The following is a 17,048-nucleotide window of genomic DNA, read 5'->3' as shown; positions in this document are numbered from 1 at the left end:
AGGGGCCCTCGCCCGCACCCCAACCCTGCCAGGGGCCCTCGCCCACACCCCAACCCTGCCAGGGGCCTTCGCCCGCACCCCTGCTCTGCCAGGGGCCCTCGCCCGCACCCCAACCCTGCCAGGGGCCCTCGCCCGCACCCCAACCCTGCCAGGGGCCCTCGCCCGCACCCCAGCCCTGCCAGGGGCCCTCGCCTGCACCCCAACCCTGCCAGGGGCCCTCGCCCGCACCCCAACCCTGCCAGGGGCCCTCGCCTGCACCCCTGCCCTGATAGGGGCCCTCGCCCGCACCCCTGCTCTGCCAGGGGCCCTCGCCCGCACCCCAACCCTGCCAGGGGCCCTCGCCCGCACCCCAACCCTGCCAGGGGCCCTCGCCTGCACCCCTGCCCTGATAGGGGCCCTCGCCCGCACCCCTGCTCTGCCAGGGGCCCTCGCCCGCACCCCAACCCTGCCAGGGGCCCTCGCCTGCACCCCAACCCTGCCAGGGGCCCTCGCCCGCACCCCTGCCCTGATAGGGGCCCTCGCCTGCACCCCAACCCTGCCAGGGGCCCTCGCCTGCACCCCAACCCTGCCAGGGGCCCTCGCCCGCACCCCTGCCCTGATAGGGGCCCTCGCCTGCACCCCAACCCTGCCAGGGGCCCTCGCCCGCACCCCAACCCTGCCAGGGGCCCTCGCCCGCACCCCTGCCCTGCCAGGGGCCCTCGCCCGCACCCCAACCCTGCCAGGGGCCCTCGCCCGCACCCCAACCCTGCCAGGGCCCCTCGCCCGCACCCCAACCCTGCCAGGGGCCCTCGCCCGCACCCCAACCCTGCCAGGGGCTCTCGCCCGCACCCCTGCTCTGCCAGGGGCCCTCGCCCGCACCCCCGACCTGCCAAGGGCCCCCCAGCCCTTCCATCCACCATTCCCGCACCCAGCCCCTAGCGCCCCCACCCCCTGCCCGTCCCAGCCTGGCGCCGTCTCTGCCCGCAGGTGTGCAACGGGCTGGCGGACTGCGCGGACGGCACCGAGGCCTCGGGCTGGCTGCCCTCGGACGAGCGGGACTGCGGGCTCTGGAGCCCCTGGGCCCCTTGGAGCAGCTGCAGCCGGTCGTGTGGGACAGGCCTGCAGCTCCGCCGGCGGGTCTGCACCCGGCGCGCCACCGACGTCCTGCGGCACTGCCATGGCGAGGAGATGCAGGCACAGCAGTGCTTCACCGCCGCCTGCCCCGGTACGCGGCCGGGGGCCGGACAGGCGGGCGAGGGCAGGCAGGGGCAGATGGACAGACAGGCGAGGGCAGGCAGGGAGCAGATGGACAGACGGGCATGGGGCAGGCAGGGGGCAGCTGGACAGACGGGTGAGGGCAGGCAGGGGCAGATGGACAGACGGGCGAGGGCAGGCAGGGGGCAGATGGACAGATGGGCATGGGGCAGGCAGGGGCAGATGGACAGACGGGCGAGGGCAGGCAGGGGCAGATGGACAGATGGGCGAGGGCAGGCAGGGGGCAGATGGACAGACGGGCGAGGGCAGGCAGGGGCAGATGGACAGATGGGCGAGGGCAGGCAGGGGGCAGCTGGACAGACGGGTGAGGGCAGGCAGGGGGCAGCTGGACAGACGGGTGAGGGCAGGCAGGGGGCAGCTGGACAGACGGGCATGGGGCAGGCAGGGAGCAGATGGACAGACGGGCGAGGGCAGGCAGGGGGCAGATGGACAGACGGGCGAGGGCAGGCAGGGGGCAGATGGACAGACGGGCGAGGGCAGGCAGGGGGCAGATGGACAGACGGGCGAGGGCAGGCAGGGGGCAGATGGACAGACGGGCATGGGGCAGGCAGGGGCAGATGGACAGACGGGCATGGGGCAGGCAGGGGCAGATGGACAGATGGGCATGGGGCAGGCAGGGGGAATGTGGCAGGAATCAGTGTGGGCAATGCAGGGGGTGCAGGCAAAAGATGCAGGGGGATTGTAGGGGGATGATGCCAGAAGGTGCAAGTGGGCGAAGTGCGGGAGGGTCGTAGGGGGGCTGTGGGGGGCACAGGCGGGCAATGTGGGTGTCGTAGGGGGGCTGTGGGGGGCGCAGGCGGGCAATGTGGGTGTCGTAGGGGGGCTGTGGGGGGCGCAGGCGGGCAATGTGGGTGTCGTAGGGGGGTTGTGGGGGGCGCAGGCGGGCAATGTGGGTGTCGTAGGGGGGCTGTGGGGGGCACAGGCGGGCAATGCGGGTGTCGTAGGGGGGCTGTGGGGGGCGCAGGCGGGCAATGCGGGTGTCGTAGGGGGGCTGTGGGGGGCACAGGCGGGCAATGCGGGTGTCGTAGGGGGGTTGTGGGGGGCGCAGGCGGGCAATGCGGGTGTCGTAGGGGGGCTGTGGGGGGCGCAGGCGGGCAATGCGGGTGTCGTAGGGGGGCTGTGGGGGGCGCAGGCGGGCAATGCGGGTGTCGTAGGGGGGCTGTGGGGGGCGCAGGCGGGCAATGCGGGTGTCGTAGGGGGGCTGTGGGGGGCGCAGGCGGGCAATGTGGGTGTCGTAGGGGGGTTGTGGGGGGCGCAGGCGGGCAATGTGGGTGTCGTAGGGGGGTTGTGGGGGGCACAGGCGGGCAATGTGGGTGTCGTAGGGGGGCTGTGGAGGGCACAGGCGGGCAATGCGGGTGTCGTAGGGGGGCTGTGGGGGGCACAGGCGGGCAATGCGGGTGTCGTAGGGGGGCTGTGGGGGGCACAGGCGGGCAATGTGGGTGTCGTAGGGGGGTTGTGGGGGGTGCAGGCGGGCAATGCGGGTGTCGTAGGGGGGTTGTGGGGGGCGCAGGCGGGCAATGTGGGTGTCGTAGGGGGGTTGTGGGGGGCACAGACGGGCAATGTGGGTGTCGTAGGGGGGCTGTGGGGGGCGCAGGCGGGCAATGTGGGTGTTGTAGGGGAGCCAGGGGGAGCAGGCGGGCAATGTGGGTGTCGTAGGGGGGCTGTGGGGGGCGCAGGCGGGCAATGTGGGTGTCGTAGGGGGGCTGTGGGGGGCACAGGCGGGCAATGTGGGTGTCGTAGGGGGGCTGTGGAGGGCGCAGGCGGGCAATGCGGGTGTCGTAGGGGGGCTGTGGGGGGCACAGGCGGGCAATGCGGGTGTCGTAGGGGGGCTGTGGGGGGCGCAGGCGGGCAATGCGGGTGTCGTAGGGGGGCTGTGGGGGGCACAGGCGGGCAATGTGGGTGTCGTAGGGGGGCTGTGGGGGGCACAGGCGGGCAATGTGGGTGTCGTAGGGGGGTTGTGGGGGGCACAGGCGGGCAATGCGGGTGTCGTAGGGGGGCTGTGGGGGGCACAGGCGGGCAATGTGGGTGTCGTAGGGGGGTTGTGGAGGGCGCAGGCGGGCAATGTGGGTGTTGTAGGGGAGCCAGGGGGAGCAGGCGGGCAATGCGGGTGTCGTAGGGGGGCTGTGGGGGGCGCAGGCGGGCAATGCGGGTGTCGTAGGGGGGTTGTGGGGGGCGCAGGCGGGCAATGCGGGTGTCGTAGGGGGGCTGTGGGGGGCGCAGGCGGGCAATGCGGGTGTCGTAGGGGGGCTGTGGGGGGCACAGGCGGGCAATGTGGGTGTCGTAGGGGGGCTGTGGGGGGCACAGGCGGGCAATGCGGGTGTCGTAGGGGGGTTGTGGGGGGCGCAGGCGGGCAATGCGGGTGTCGTAGGGGGGCTGTGGGGGGCACAGGCGGGCAATGTGGGTGTCGTAGGGGGGCTGTGGGGGGCACAGGCGGGCAATGCGGGTGTCGTAGGGGGGTTGTGGGGGGCGCAGGCGGGCAATGCGGGTGTCGTAGGGGGGCTGTGGGGGGCGCAGGCGGGCAATGTGGGTGTCGTAGGGGGGCTGTGGGGGGCACAGGCGGGCAATGTGGGTGTCGTAGGGGGGTTGTGGAGGGCGCAGGCGGGCAATGTGGGTGTTGTAGGGGAGCCAGGGGGAGCAGGCGGGCAATGCGGGTGTCGTAGGGGGGTTGTGGGGGGCGCAGGCGGGCAATGCGGGTGTCGTAGGGGGGCTGTGGGGGGCGCAGGCGGGCAATGTGGGTGTCGTAGGGGGGTTGTGGGGGGCGCAGGCGGGCAATGTGGGTGTCGTAGGGGGGCTGTGGGGGGCACAGGCGGGCAATGCGGGTGTCGTAGGGGGGCTGTGGGGGGCGCAGGCGGGCAATGTGGGTGTCGTAGGGGGGCTGTGGGGGGCACAGGCGGGCAATGCGGGTGTCGTAGGGGGGCTGTGGGGGGCACAGGCGGGCAATGTGGGTGTCGTAGGAGGGTTGTGGGGGGCGCAGGCGGGCAATGTGGGTGTCGTAGGGGGGCTGTGGGGGGCGCAGGCGGGCAATGTGGGTGTTGTAGGGGAGCCAGGGGGAGCAGGCGGGCAATGTGGGTGTCGTAGGGAGGCTGTGGGGGGCACAGGCGGGCAATGCGGGTGTCGTAGGGGGGCTGTGGGGGGCGCAGGCGGGCAATGCGGGTGTCGTAGGGGGGCTGTGGGGGGCACAGGCGGGCAATGCGGGTGTCGTAGGGGGGCTGTGGGGGGCACAGGCGGGCAATGTGGGTGTCGTAGGGGGGTTGTGGAGGGCGCAGGCGGGCAATGTGGGTGTTGTAGGGGAGCCAGGGGGAGCAGGCGGGCAATGCGGGTGTCGTAGGGGGGTTGTGGGGGGCGCAGGCGGGCAATGCGGGTGTCGTAGGGGGGCTGTGGGGGGCGCAGGCGGGCAATGCGGGTGTCGTAGGGGGGCTGTGGGGGGCACAGGCGGGCAATGTGGGTGTCGTAGGGGGGCTGTGGGGGGCACAGGCGGGCAATGTGGGTGTTGTAGGGGGGTTGTGGGGGGCGCAGGCGGGCAATGCGGGTGTCGTAGGGGGGCTGTGGGGGGCACAGGCGGGCAATGTGGGTGTCGTAGGGGGGTTGTGGAGGGCGCAGGCGGGCAATGTGGGTGTTGTAGGGGAGCCAGGGGGAGCAGGCGGGCAATGCGGGTGTCGTAGGGGGGCTGTGGGGGGCGCAGGCGGGCAATGCGGGTGTCGTAGGGGGGTTGTGGGGGGCGCAGGCGGGCAATGCGGGTGTCGTAGGGGGGCTGTGGGGGGCGCAGGCGGGCAATGCGGGTGTCGTAGGGGGGCTGTGGGGGGCACAGGCGGGCAATGTGGGTGTCGTAGGGGAGGCTGTGGGGGGCACAGGCGGGCAATGTGGGTGTCGTAGGGGGGCTGTGGGGGGCACAGGCGGGCAATGTGGGTGTCGTAGGGGGGCTGTGGGGGGCACAGGCGGGCAATGTGGGTGTCGTAGGGGGGCTGTGGGGGGCACAGGCGGGCAATGTGGGTGTCGTAGGGGGGTTGTGGGGGGCGCAGGCGGGCAATGCGGGTGTCGTAGGGGGGTTGTGGGGGGCGCAGGCGGGCAATGCGGGTGTCGTAGGGGGGCTGTGGGGGGCGCAGGCGGGCAATGTGGGTGTCGTAGGGGGGCTGTGGGGGGCACAGGCGGGCAATGTGGGTGTCGTAGGGGGGTTGTGGAGGGCGCAGGCGGGCAATGTGGGTGTCGTGGGGGGGCTGTGGGGGGGGGGGCACAGGCGGGCAATGTGGGTGTCGTAGGAGGGTTGTGGGGGGTGCAGGCGGGCAATGTGGGTGTTGTAGGGGAGCCAGGGGGAGCAGGCGGGCAATGCGGGTGTCGTAGGGGGGTTGTGGGGGGCGCAGGCGGGCAATGCGGGTGTCGTAGGGGGGCTGTGGAGGGCACAGGCGGGCAATGGGGGTGTCGTAGGGGGGTTGTGGGGGGCGCAGGCGGGCAATGTGGGTGTCGTAGGGGGGCTGTGGGGGGCACAGGCGGGCAATGCGGGTGTCGTAGGGGGGCTGTGGGGGGCGCAGGCGGGCAATGTGGGTGTCGTAGGGGGGCTGTGGGGGGCACAGGCGGGCAATGCGGGTGTCGTAGGGGGGCTGTGGGGGGCACAGGCGGGCAATGCGGGTGTCGTAGGGGGGCTGTGGGGGGCGCAGGCGGGCAATGTGGGTGTCGTAGGGGGGTTGTGGGGGGCGCAGGCGGGCAATGTGGGTGTCGTAGGGGGGCTGTGGAGGGCGCAGGCGGGCAATGTGGGTGTCGTAGGGAGGCTGTGGGGGGCACAGGCGGGCAATGCGGGTGTCGTAGGGGGGTTGTGGAGGGCGCAGGCGGGCAATGCGGGTGTCGTAGGGGGGTTGTGGAGGGCACAGGCGGGCAATGTGGGTGTCGTAGGGGGGTTGTGGAGGGCGCAGGCGGGCAATGTGGGTGTTGTAGGGGAGCCAGGGGGAGCAGGCGGGCAATGCGGGTGTCGTAGGGGGGTTGTGGGGGGCGCAGGCGGGCAATGCGGGTGTCGTAGGGGGGCTGTGGGGGGCGCAGGCGGGCAATGCGGGTGTCGTAGGGGGGCTGTGGGGGGCACAGGCGGGCAATGTGGGTGTCGTAGGGAGGCTGTGGGGGGCACAGGCGGGCAATGTGGGTGTTGTAGGGGGGTTGTGGGGGGCGCAGGCGGGCAATGCGGGTGTCGTAGGGGGGCTGTGGAGGGCACAGGCGGGCAATGTGGGTGTCGTAGGGGGGTTGTGGAGGGCGCAGGCGGGCAATGTGGGTGTTGTAGGGGAGCCAGGGGGAGCAGGCGGGCAATGCGGGTGTCGTAGGGGGGTTGTGGGGGGCGCAGGCGGGCAATGTGGGTGTCGTAGGGGGGTTGTGGGGGGCGCAGGCGGGCAATGTGGGTGTCGTAGGGGGGTTGTGGAGGGCGCAGGCGGGCAATGCGGGTGTCGTAGGGGGGCTGTGGGGGGCGCAGGCGGGCAATGCGGGTGTCGTAGGGGGGTTGTGGGGGGCGCAGGCGGGCAATGCGGGTGTCGTAGGGGGGCTGTGGGGGGCGCAGGCGGGCAATGCGGGTGTCGTAGGGGGGCTGTGGGGGGCACAGGCGGGCAATGCGGGTGTCGTAGGGGGGCTGTGGGGGGCGCAGGCGGGCAATGTGGGTGTCGTAGGGGGGTTGTGGGGGGCACAGGCGGGCAATGTGGGTGTCGTAGGGGGGCTGTGGGGGGCACAGGCGGGCAATGTGGGTGTCGTAGGGGGGCTGTGGGGGGCACAGGCGGGCAATGCGGGTGTCGTAGGGGGGCTGTGGGGGGCACAGGCGGGCAATGCGGGTGTCGTAGGGGGGTTGTGGGGGGCACAGGCGGGCAATGTGGGTGTCGTAGGGGGGCTGTGGGGGGCGCAGGCGGGCAATGTGGGTGTCGTAGGGGGGTTGTGGGGGGCGCAGGCGGGCAATGTGGGTGTCGTAGGGGGATTGTGGGGGGCACAGGCGGGCAATGTGGGTGTCGTAGGGGGGCTGTGGGGGGCGCAGGCGGGCAATGCGGGTGTTGTAGGGGAGCCAGGGGGAGCAGGCGGGCAATGCGGGTGTCGTAGGGGGGTTGTGGGGGGCGCAGGCGGGCAATGCGGGTGTCGTAGGGGGGCTGTGGGGGGCACAGGCGGGCAATGTGGGTGTCGTAGGGGGGCTGTGGGGGGCACAGGCGGGCAATGTGGGTGTCGTAGGGGGGCTGTGGAGGGCGCAGGCGGGCAATGCGGGTGTCGTAGGGGGGCTGTGGGGGGCACAGGCGGGCAATGTGGGTGTCGTGGGGGGCTGTGGAGGGCGCAGGCGGGCAATGCGGGTGTCGTAGGGGGGCTGTGGGGGGCACAGGCGGGCAATGCGGGTGTCGTAGGGGGGTTGTGGGGGGCGCAGGCGGGCAATGCGGGTGTCGTAGGGGGGCTGTGGGGGGCACAGGCGGGCAATGCGGGTGTCGTAGGGGGGTTGTGGGGGGCGCAGGCGGGCAATGTGGGTGTCGTAGGGGGGCTGTGGGGGGCACAGGCGGGCAATGCGGGTGTCGTAGGGGGGCTGTGGGGGGCACAGGCGGGCAATGCGGGTGTCGTAGGGGGGTTGTGGGGGGCGCAGGCGGGCAATGCGGGTGTCGTAGGGGGGTTGTGGGGGGCACAGGCGGGCAATGTGGGTGTCGTAGGGGGGCTGTGGAGGGCGCAGGCGGGCAATGCGGGTGTCGTAGGGGGGCTGTGGGGGGCACAGGCGGGCAATGCGGGTGTCGTAGGGGGGCTGTGGGGGGCACAGGCGGGCAATGTGGGTGTCGTAGGGGGGTTGTGGGGGGCACAGGCGGGCAATGTGGGTGTCGTAGGGGGGTTGTGGGGGGCGCAGGCGGGCAATGCGGGTGTCGTAGGGGGGCTGTGGGGGGCGCAGGCGGGCAATGCGGGTGTCGTAGGGGGGTTGTGGGGGGCGCAGGCGGGCAATGCGGGTGTCGTAGGGGGGTTGTGGGGGGCGCAGGCGGGCAATGTGGGTGTCGTGGGGGGGCTGTGGGGGGCGCAGGCGGGCAATGTGGGTGTCGTAGGGGGGCTGTGGGGGGCGCAGGCGGGCAATGCGGGTGTCGTAGGGGGGCTGTGGGGGGCACAGGCGGGCAATGTGGGTGTCGTAGGGGGGCTGTGGGGGGCGCAGGCGGGCAATGCGGGTGTTGTAGGGGAGCCGGGGGCGCAGGCGGGCAATGTGGGTGTCGTAGGGGGGATGTGGGGGGCACAGGCGGGCAATGTGGGTGTCGTAGGGGGGATGTGGGGGGCGCAGGCGGGCAATGGGTGGGAGTGACGGCGCGCTGGGGTCCCCCTTCTCCTGCACCCCCGAAAGGGCACGAACAGACTCCCCCAGCCAGTAGAACAGGGGAGTTTATTGCCTCTCCAGGATACAGCCCAGCACAGATGGAATCTGGTCACAGGAAATGGGGCTAAGAGGCCTCAGTGCCCCCCTTGAGATGGGGGAATCCCAGCCCCCCTCCCCAGCTCCTTCTCCCCTGCTTTCCAGACAGGCACTAACCACCTCTCCTCCAGCCCTGCCCCCAGCCAGGGCAGCCTCCCCCTTCCCTTGTTCCCCTCCCTGGGGGGTGGCTGGTCAGACCAGTTTGGAGCCCCCTTTGCATAATGACTCACCCCCTGCCCTGCTGGGTCCTGCTGCAGACAGCAGGGGTCGCCACAGCCCTAGCAAGGCCCCCCCACTACATCACAGGGGGGTCGTGTAGGAGCCTTCGGGGGTGCAAGCAGGCAATGCGGGGGGTCCTGTGGGAGCCGTGGGGGGGAGCAGGCAGGCAATGCGGGGGGTCCTGTGGGAGCCGTGGGGGGGAGCAGGCAGGCAATGCGGGGGGTCCTGTGGGAGCCGTGGGGGGGAGCAGGCGGGCAATGCGGGGGGTCCTGTGGGAGCCATGGTGGGGAGCAGGCAGGCAATGCGGGGGGTCCTGTGGGAGCCGTGGGGGGGCACAGGCGGGCAATGCGGGGGGTCCTGTGGGAGCCGTGGGGGGGAGCAGGCGGGCAATGCGGGGGGTCGTGTGGGAGCCTTCGGGGGCGCAGGCGGGCAATGCGGGGGGTCCTGTGGGAGCCGTGGGGGGGCGCAGGCGGGCAATGCGGGGGGTGCTGTGGGAGCCGTGGGGGGGCAGGCGGGCAATGCGGGGGGTCGTGTAGGAGCCTTCGGGGGTGCAAGCAGGCAATGCGGGGGGTCCTGTGGGAGCCGTGGGGGGGCACAGGCGGGCAATGCGGGGGGTCCTGTGGGAGCCGTGGGGGGGCACAGGCGGGCAATGCGGGGGGTCCTGTGGGAGCCGTGGGGGGGCGCAGGCGGGCAATGCGGGGGGTCCTGTGGGAGCCGTGGGGGGGCGCAGGCGGGCAATGCGGGGGGTCCTGTGGGAGCCGTGGGGGGGCGCAGGCGGGCAATGCGGGGGGTCGTGTGGGAGCCGTGGGGGGGGGGGGGGGGGGGGGGGGGGGGGGGGGGGGGGGGGGCGCAGGCGGGCAATGCGGGGGGTCGTGTGGGAGCCTTCGGGGGCGCAGGCAATGCGGGGGGTCCTGTGGGAGCCATGGGGGGGCACAGGCGGGCAATGCGGGGGGTCCTGTGGGAGCCATGGGGGGGCACAGGCGGGCAATGCAGGGGGTCCTGTGGGAGCCGTGGGGGGCACAGGCGGGCAATGCGGGGGGTCCTGTGGGAGCCATGGGGGGGCACAGGCGGGCAATGCGGGGGGTCCTGTGGGAGCCGTGGGGGGGCGCAGGCGGGCAATGCGGGGGGTCGTGTGGGAGCCGTGGGGGGCACAGGCGGGCAATGCGGGGGGTCCTGTGGGAGCCGTGGGGGGGAGCAGGCGGGCAATGCGGGGGGTCCTGTGGGAGCCATGGGGGGCACAGGCGGGCAATGCGGGGGGTCCTGTGGGAGCCGTGGGGGGCAGGCGGGCAATGCGGGGGGTCCTGTGGGAGCCATGGGGGGGCACAGGCGGGCAATGCGGGGGGTCCTGTGGGAGCCGTGGGGGGGAGCAGGCGGGCAATGCGGGGGGTGCTGTGGGAGCCGTGGGGGGGAGCAGGCGGGCAATGCGGGGGGTCCTGTGGGAGCCGTGGGGGGGCACAGGCGGGCAATGCGGGGGGTCGTGTGGGAGCCTTCGGGGGCGCAGGCAGGCAATGCGGGGGGTCCTGTGGGAGCCGTGGGGGGGCACAGGCGGGCAATGCGGGGGGTCGTGTGGGAGCCTTCGGGGGCGCAGGCGGGCAATGCGGGGGGTCCTGTGGGAGCCGTGGGGGGGCGCAGGCGGGCAATGCGGGGGGTGGTGTGGGAGCCGTGGGGGGGCGCAGGCGGGCAATGCGGGGGGTCCTGTGGGAGCCGTGGGGGGGCGCAGGCGGGCAATGCGGGGGGTCGTGTAGGAGCCTTCGGGGCTGCAAGCAGGCAATGCGGGGGGTCGTGTGGGAGCCGTGGGGGGGAGCAGGCAGGCAATGCGGGGGGTCCTGTGGGAGCCGTGGGGGGGCGCAGGCGGGCAATGCGGGGGGTCGTGTAGGAGCCTTCGGGGCTGCAAGCAGGCAATGCGGGGGGTCGTGTGGGAGCCGTGGGGGGGAGCAGGCAGGCAATGCGGGGAGTTGTGGGGGAGCCGGGGGGCGCAGGTGGGCAATGTGGAGGTTATAGGGGGGTCGCGTGGGGGGTGCAGGCGGGCAATGCGGGGGGTCGTGGGGGGCGCAGGCGGGCAATGCGGGGGTTAAGGGAGAGCCGTGGGGGGTGCAGGCGGGCAATGCGGGGGGTCGTGGGGGGCGCAGGCGGGCAATGCGGGGGGTCGCGTGGGGGGCGCAGGCAGGCAATGCGGGGGGTCGTGGGGGGCGCAGGCAGGCAATGCGGGGGGTCGTGGGGGTGCAGGCGGGCAATGCGGGGGTTAAGGGGGAGCCGTGGGGGGTGCAGGCGGGCAATGCGGGGGGTCGTGGGGGGCGCAGGCGGGCAATGCGGGGGTAAGGGGGAGCCGTGGGGGGCGCAGGCGGGGAATGCGGGGGTAAGGGGGAGCCGTGGGGGGCGCAGGCGGGCAATGCGGGGGGTCGTGGGGGGCGCAGGCGGGCAATGCGGGGGGTCGTGGGGGGCGCAGGCAGGCAATGCGGGGGCAAGGGGGAGCCGTGGGGGGCGCAGGCGGGCAATGCGGGGGTAAGGGGGAGCCGTGGGGGGCGCAGGCGGGCAATGCGGGGGTAAGGGGGAGCCGTGGGGGGCGCAGGCGGGCAATGCGGGGGGTCGTGGGGGGCGCAGGCGGGCAATGCGGGGGGTCGTGGGGGGCGCAGGCAGGCAATGCGGGGGTAAGGGGGAGCCGTGGGGGGCGCAGGCGGGCAATGCGGGGGGTCGTGGGGGGCGCAGGCAGGCAATGCGGGGGTAAGGGGGAGCCGTGGGGGGCGCAGGCGGGCAATGCGGGGGGTCGTGGGGGGTGCAGGCGGGCAATGCGGGGGGTCGTGGGGGGCGCAGGCGGGCAATGCGGGGGTAAGGGGGAGCCGTGGGGGGCGCAGGCGGGCAATGCGGGGGTAAGGGGGAGCCGTGGGGGGCGCAGGCGGGCAATGCGGGGGGTCGTGGGGGGCGCAGGCGGGCAATGCGGGGGTAAGGGGGAGCCGTGGGGGGCGCAGCAGGGCGCTGCCAGCCAGCCCCACCCTCCCCTCCCCTCCCTGCGCAGTGGACGGGGCGTGGAGCGAGTGGGCGACGTGGGCGAACTGCAGCCAGGACTGCCGTGGGGCGGTGGTGCGGCGCCGCGAGTGCCTCCCGCCCCGCAACGGGGGCCGCCCGTGCGCCGAGCTGCCCGGAGCCTCGCCCGGCACGCTGGAGATCTGTGAGTGCCCTCTGGCCACGGCCCCCCGGTGCCCCGCCCCGGGCACAGCCCTGCCCCCGCCCACCTGCGGCCGGGCCCCCCGCCCGTGCTCTGCCATTGGCCCCCGGGCTCCCTGTGCTGGGGTGCGCCGCCGCCGTGGCGGGAGACCCCCATTGCCCGGAAGAGCTGCCGGCAGGCGTCTCCCCCGTGACCCCGACGGGCTCCCCACGCTCCCTGCTCCCGACGGGCTCCCCGCGCTCCCTGCCCCCGACGGGCTCCCCGCGCTCCCTGCTCCCGACGGGCTCCCCACGCTCCCCGCCCCCGACGGGCTCCCCACGCTCCCCGCCCCCGACGGGCTCCCCAGGCTCCCCGCCCCCGACGGGCTCCCCAGGCTCCCCGCCCCCGACGGGCTCCCCGCGCTCCCTGCCCCCGACGGGCTCCCCACGCTCCCCGCCCCCGACGGGCTCCCCACGCTCCCCGCTCCCGACGGGCTCCCCCCGCTCCCTGCTCCCGACGGGCTCCCCGCCCCCGATGGGCTCCCCACGCTCCCTGCTCCCGACAGGCTCCCCACACTCCCCGCCCCCGATGGGCTCCCCAGGCTCCCTGCCCCTGACGGGCTCCCCAGGCTCCCTGCTCCCGACGGGCTCCCCACGCTCCCTGCTCCCGACGGGCTCCCCACGCTCCCCGCCCCCGATGGGCTCCCCACGCTCCCTGCTCCCGACGGGCTCCCCGCCCCCAACGGGCTCCCCACGCTCTCTGCTCCCGACGGGCTCCCCGCCCCCAACGGGCTCCCCACGCTCCCTGCTCCCGACGGGCTCCCCACGCTCCCTGCTCCCGACGGGCTCCCCGCCCCCAACGGGCTCCCCACGCTCCCTGCTCCCGACGGGCTCCCCACTCTCCCCGCCCCCAACGGGCTCCCCACGCTCCCTGCTCCCGACGGGCTTCCCACGCTCCCTGCTCCCGACGGGCTCCCCGCCCCCAACGGGCTCCCCACGCTCCCTGCTCCCGACGGGCTTCCCACGCTCCCTGCTCCCGACGGGCTCCCCGCCCCCAACGGGCTCCCCACGCTCCCTGCTCCTGACGGGCTCCCCACGCTCCCTGCCCCCGACGGGCTCCCCGCCCCCAACGGGCTCCCCAGGCTCCCTGCCCCCAACGGGCTCCCCAGGCTCCCTGCCCCCAACGGGCTCCCCACGCTCCCCGCCCCCGATGGGCTCCCCAGGCTCCCTGCTCCCGACGGGCTCCCCGCCCCGAACGGGCTCCCCAGGCTCCCCGCTCCTGATGGGCTCCCCAGGCTCCCTGCCCCCAACGGGCTCCCCAGGCTCCCCGCCCCCAACGGGCTCCCCACGCTCCCCGCCCCCGATGGGCTCCCCAGGCTCCCTGCTCCCGACGGGCTCCCCGCCCCGAACGGGCTCCCCACGCTCCCCGCCCCCGATGGGCTCCCCACACTCCCTGCTCCCGATGGGCTCCCCACGCTCCCTGCTCCCGACGGGCTCCCGATGGGCTCCCCAGGCTCCCTGCTCCCGATGGGCTCCCCACGCTCCCTGCTCCCGACGGGCTCCCGATGGGCTCCCCACACTCCCTGCTCCCGATGGGCTCCCCACGCTCCCTGCTCCCGACGGGCTCCCGATGGGCTCCCCACGCTCCCTGCTCCCGATGGGCTCCCCACGCTCCCCGCCCCCGATGGGCTCCCCACGCTCCCTGCTCCCGATGGGCTCCCCGCCCCCAATGGGCTCCCCAGGCTCCCCGCCCCCGACGGGCTCCCCACACTCCCCGCCCCCGACGGGCTCCTCACGCTCCCTGCCGCTCTCGCTCCACAGGGCCCTGCCGGCTGGAAGGCTGCCTCAACGCCACCGCCTGCCCCCCTGGGCTGGTGAGCCGGCCCTGCGCCCCCTGCCCCAGCTCCTGCGCCGACCTGGGCAGCCGGGCCAAGTGCAAGAGGGACAGGCCCTGCAGCCCCGGTGAGGCCTGGCGGGGGCCGGGGGGGGCAGGGGGACACAAACGGCCTGGGTAACAATGCGGTGGGGACTGGCGGGGAGGCAAGGGGCCAGGTGGGGGGCAGGGCCAAGTGCGAATGGGGTGGGGCTGGGAGACAGGGCCATGAGAGGGAGGGGGCTGCGTGTGGGAGCAGGTGACAGGTGCCTGGCCGGAGGCCCAGAGTCCCGGCACGGGGAGTGGCCGGAGCCGGTGATTCCGCACCCCGAGGTGGCTCTGCCCCAGGGGGTCGGGGCGGAGGCCCAGAGTCCCGGCACGGGAGTGGCCGGAGCCGGTGATTCCGCACCCCGAGGTGGCTCTGCCCCAGAGGGGCGGGGCGGAGGCCCAGAGTCCCGGCACGGGAGTGGCCGGAGCCGGTGATTCCGCACCCCGAGGTGGCTCTGCCCCAGGGGGGCGGGGCGGAGGCCCAGCGTCCCGGCACGGGGAGCGGCCGGAGCCGGTGATTCCGCACCCCGAGGTGGCTCTGCCCCAGAGGGGCGGGGCGGAGGCCCAGAGTCCCGGCACGGGGAGTGGCCGGAGCCGGTGATTCCGCACCCCGAGGTGGCTCTGCCCCAGGGGGGCGGGGCGGAGGCCCAGAGTCCCGGCACGGGGAGCGGCCGGAGCCGGTGATTCCGCACCCCGAGGTGGCTCTGCCCCAGAGGGGCGGGGCGGAGGCCCAGAGTCCCGGCACGGGGAGCGGCCGGAGCCGGTGATTCCGCACCCCGAGGTGGCTCTGCCCCAGGGGGGCGGGGCGGAGGCCCAGAGTCCCGGCACGGGGAGCGGCCGGAGCCGGTGATTCCGCACCCCGAGGTGGCTCTGCCCCAGGGGGGCGGGGCGGAGGCCCAGAGTCCCAGCACGGGGAGCGGCCGGAGCCGGTGATTCCGCACCCCGAGGTGGCTCTGCCCCAGGGGGGCGGGGCGGAGGCCCAGAGTCCCGGCACGGGGAGTGGCCGGAGCCGGTGATTCCGCACCCCGAGGTGGCTCTGCCCCAGAGGGGTGGGGCGGAGGCCCAGAGTCCCGGCACGGGGAGCGGCCGGAGCCGGTGATTCCGCACCCCGAGGTGGCTCTGCCCCAGAGGGGCGGGGCGGAGGCCCAGAGTCCCGGCACGGGGAGTGGCCGGAGCCGGTGATTCCGCACCCCGAGGTGGCTCTGCCCCAGAGGGGCGGGGCGGAGGCCCAGAGTCCCGGCACGGGGAGCGGCCGGAGCCGGTGATTCCGCACCCCGAGGTGGCTCTGCCCCAGGGGGGCGGGGCGGAGGCCCAGAGTCCCGGCACGGGGAGCGGCCGGAGCCGGTGATTCCGCACCCCGAGGTGGCTCTGCCCCAGAGGGGCGGGGCGGAGGCTGCTGTGCCCCCGGCCGCTCCCTCACCCGCCGTGCCCCGCAGGCTGCTGGTGCCCGGAGGGGCTGGTGCTGGACAGCGAGCAGCGGTGCCTGCGCGCCCGGGACTGCCCCTGCCTGGTGGAGGGCGCGCGCCACTGGCCCGGCCAGCTGGTCAAGCTGAACTGCCGCATCTGCACCTGCCAGGACGGGCAGCTGCGCCGGTGCCGGCAGAACCCCGAGTGCACCGGTAGGTGGGGCCCTGGGGGGTAGGGGGGGGGGTCCCGGCTGGATCTCACCCCCCCCTGACGGCGCGTCGGGGTCCCCGCCTCCTACACCTGGAGTGGCAGGAACAGACTCCCCCAGCGGTAGAACAGGGGGGTTTATCGCCTCCCCAGGACACAGCCCAGCACAGATGCAATCTGGGGCTAGGAGGCCTCAGTGCCCCCCTGGAGATGGGGGGAGACTGGGCCCTACAATCCCAGCCCCCTCCCCAGCTCCTTCTCCCCTGCTTCCCAGACAGAAACTACCCACCTCTTCCAGCCCTGCCCCCAGCCAGGGCGGCATCCCCCTTCCCTTGTCCCTCTCCATGGGGGGTAGCTGGTCAGACCGGTTGGGCGCCCCTGGCCTAGTGACTCCCCCCTGCCCAGCTGGGCCGTGGTGCAGCCAGTGGGGGTCACCCCCAGCCCCAGCCCAGCCGCCAGCAAGGTCCCCTCCCTGCGTCACACCCCCTCTGCCCCCAGTGAACTGCGGCTGGTCTGCCTGGTCCCCCTGGGGCGAGTGCCTGGGCCCCTGCGGCGTGCAGAGCATCCAGTGGGCCTTCCGCAGCCCCAACAACCCCAGCAAGCACGGCAACGGGCGCCACTGCCGGGGCATCTACCGCAAGGCCCGCAGGTAACGCGCCCGCGCAGCCCCGCTCAGCGCCGGGGGGCAGGGACCGGCCGCCTCCTGGGCCCCGCTCGGCGCCGGGGGGCAGGGACCGGCCGCCTCCTGGGCCCCGCTCGGCGCCGGGGGGCAGGGACTGGCCGCCTCCTGGGCCCCGCTCGGCGCCGGGGGGCAGGGACCGGCCGCCTCCTGGGCCCCGCTCGGCACTGGGGGGCAGGGACCGGCCGCCTCCTGGGCCCCGCTCGGCGCCGGGGGGCAGGGACCGGCCGCCTCCTGGGCCCCGCTCGGCGCTGGGGGGCAGGGACCGGCCGCCTCCTGGGCCCCGCTCGGCGCCGGGGGGCAGGGACCGGCCGCCTCCTGGGCCCCGCTCGGCGCCGGGGGGCTAGAGCCGCAGGGCAGCAGCCGGGGGGCGGGGGGGCATGGGATGGGCGGTGGGCGTGGTACCCTCGCCCAGGCACCCACCTCTACCCAGTTCCTAGGGCTCCAGGCCTAGCCCAGCGCCCCCACCCGGCCCGGTTCCAGGGCTCTGCCAGGGAGCGTCTGGCACAGGAGAGCGGCCGTGGTCGCTGCTCTGACACTCCCTGAGCAGGGCCCCCGCTGGGCACCAGGGCTGAGGCGGCGCCTGCTGCGGGGCCAGGCCGGGCGCTGGCTTTGCCCTCCCACTGCGCATGGGTCTGTGCCCTGGGGGCGAGTCGTCCCGGCCTTTCCTCCCTCCCCACCCCGCCGCTCACCCAGGGCAACTCTCAGCTGGACGGAGACGCTGCAAACTCCCGCTGGCACCCCCCCGCCTGCTTCCCCCGGCACAGCGACCCCCGTGGCCCAGACGCTTGGGCCTGGGCAGCACCCGGCTGAGCCGGGGCAACTCAGCCTGGTGGCTCAGCGGC

At 74.8% G+C, this 17,048-nt stretch overlaps 1 protein-coding gene across 1 annotated transcript in view; it reads left to right on the top strand.

Annotated features, from left to right (window-relative positions):
* The window catches only part of LOC102446201 (SCO-spondin-like), a 197,416-nt gene that overhangs the window by 82,833 nt on the left and 97,535 nt on the right, over nt 1-17,048 (top strand). The window contains 5 exon segments of the mRNA XM_089775973.1: nt 967-1,204; nt 11,862-12,014; nt 13,811-13,951; nt 15,347-15,529; nt 16,023-16,173. Coding sequence (XP_089632099.1) covers nt 967-1,204; nt 11,862-12,014; nt 13,811-13,951; nt 15,347-15,529; nt 16,023-16,173 — 866 coding nt within the window.

Source organism: Pelodiscus sinensis, chromosome 2 (assembly GCF_052426305.1).
Source record: "Pelodiscus sinensis isolate ZL-2025 chromosome 2, ASM5242630v1, whole genome shotgun sequence".
Taxonomy (NCBI): domain Eukaryota; kingdom Metazoa; phylum Chordata; order Testudines; family Trionychidae; genus Pelodiscus; species Pelodiscus sinensis.
The sequence above is the reverse complement of the archived record's forward strand: the minus strand, read 5'-3'. Positions and strand labels throughout refer to the sequence as shown.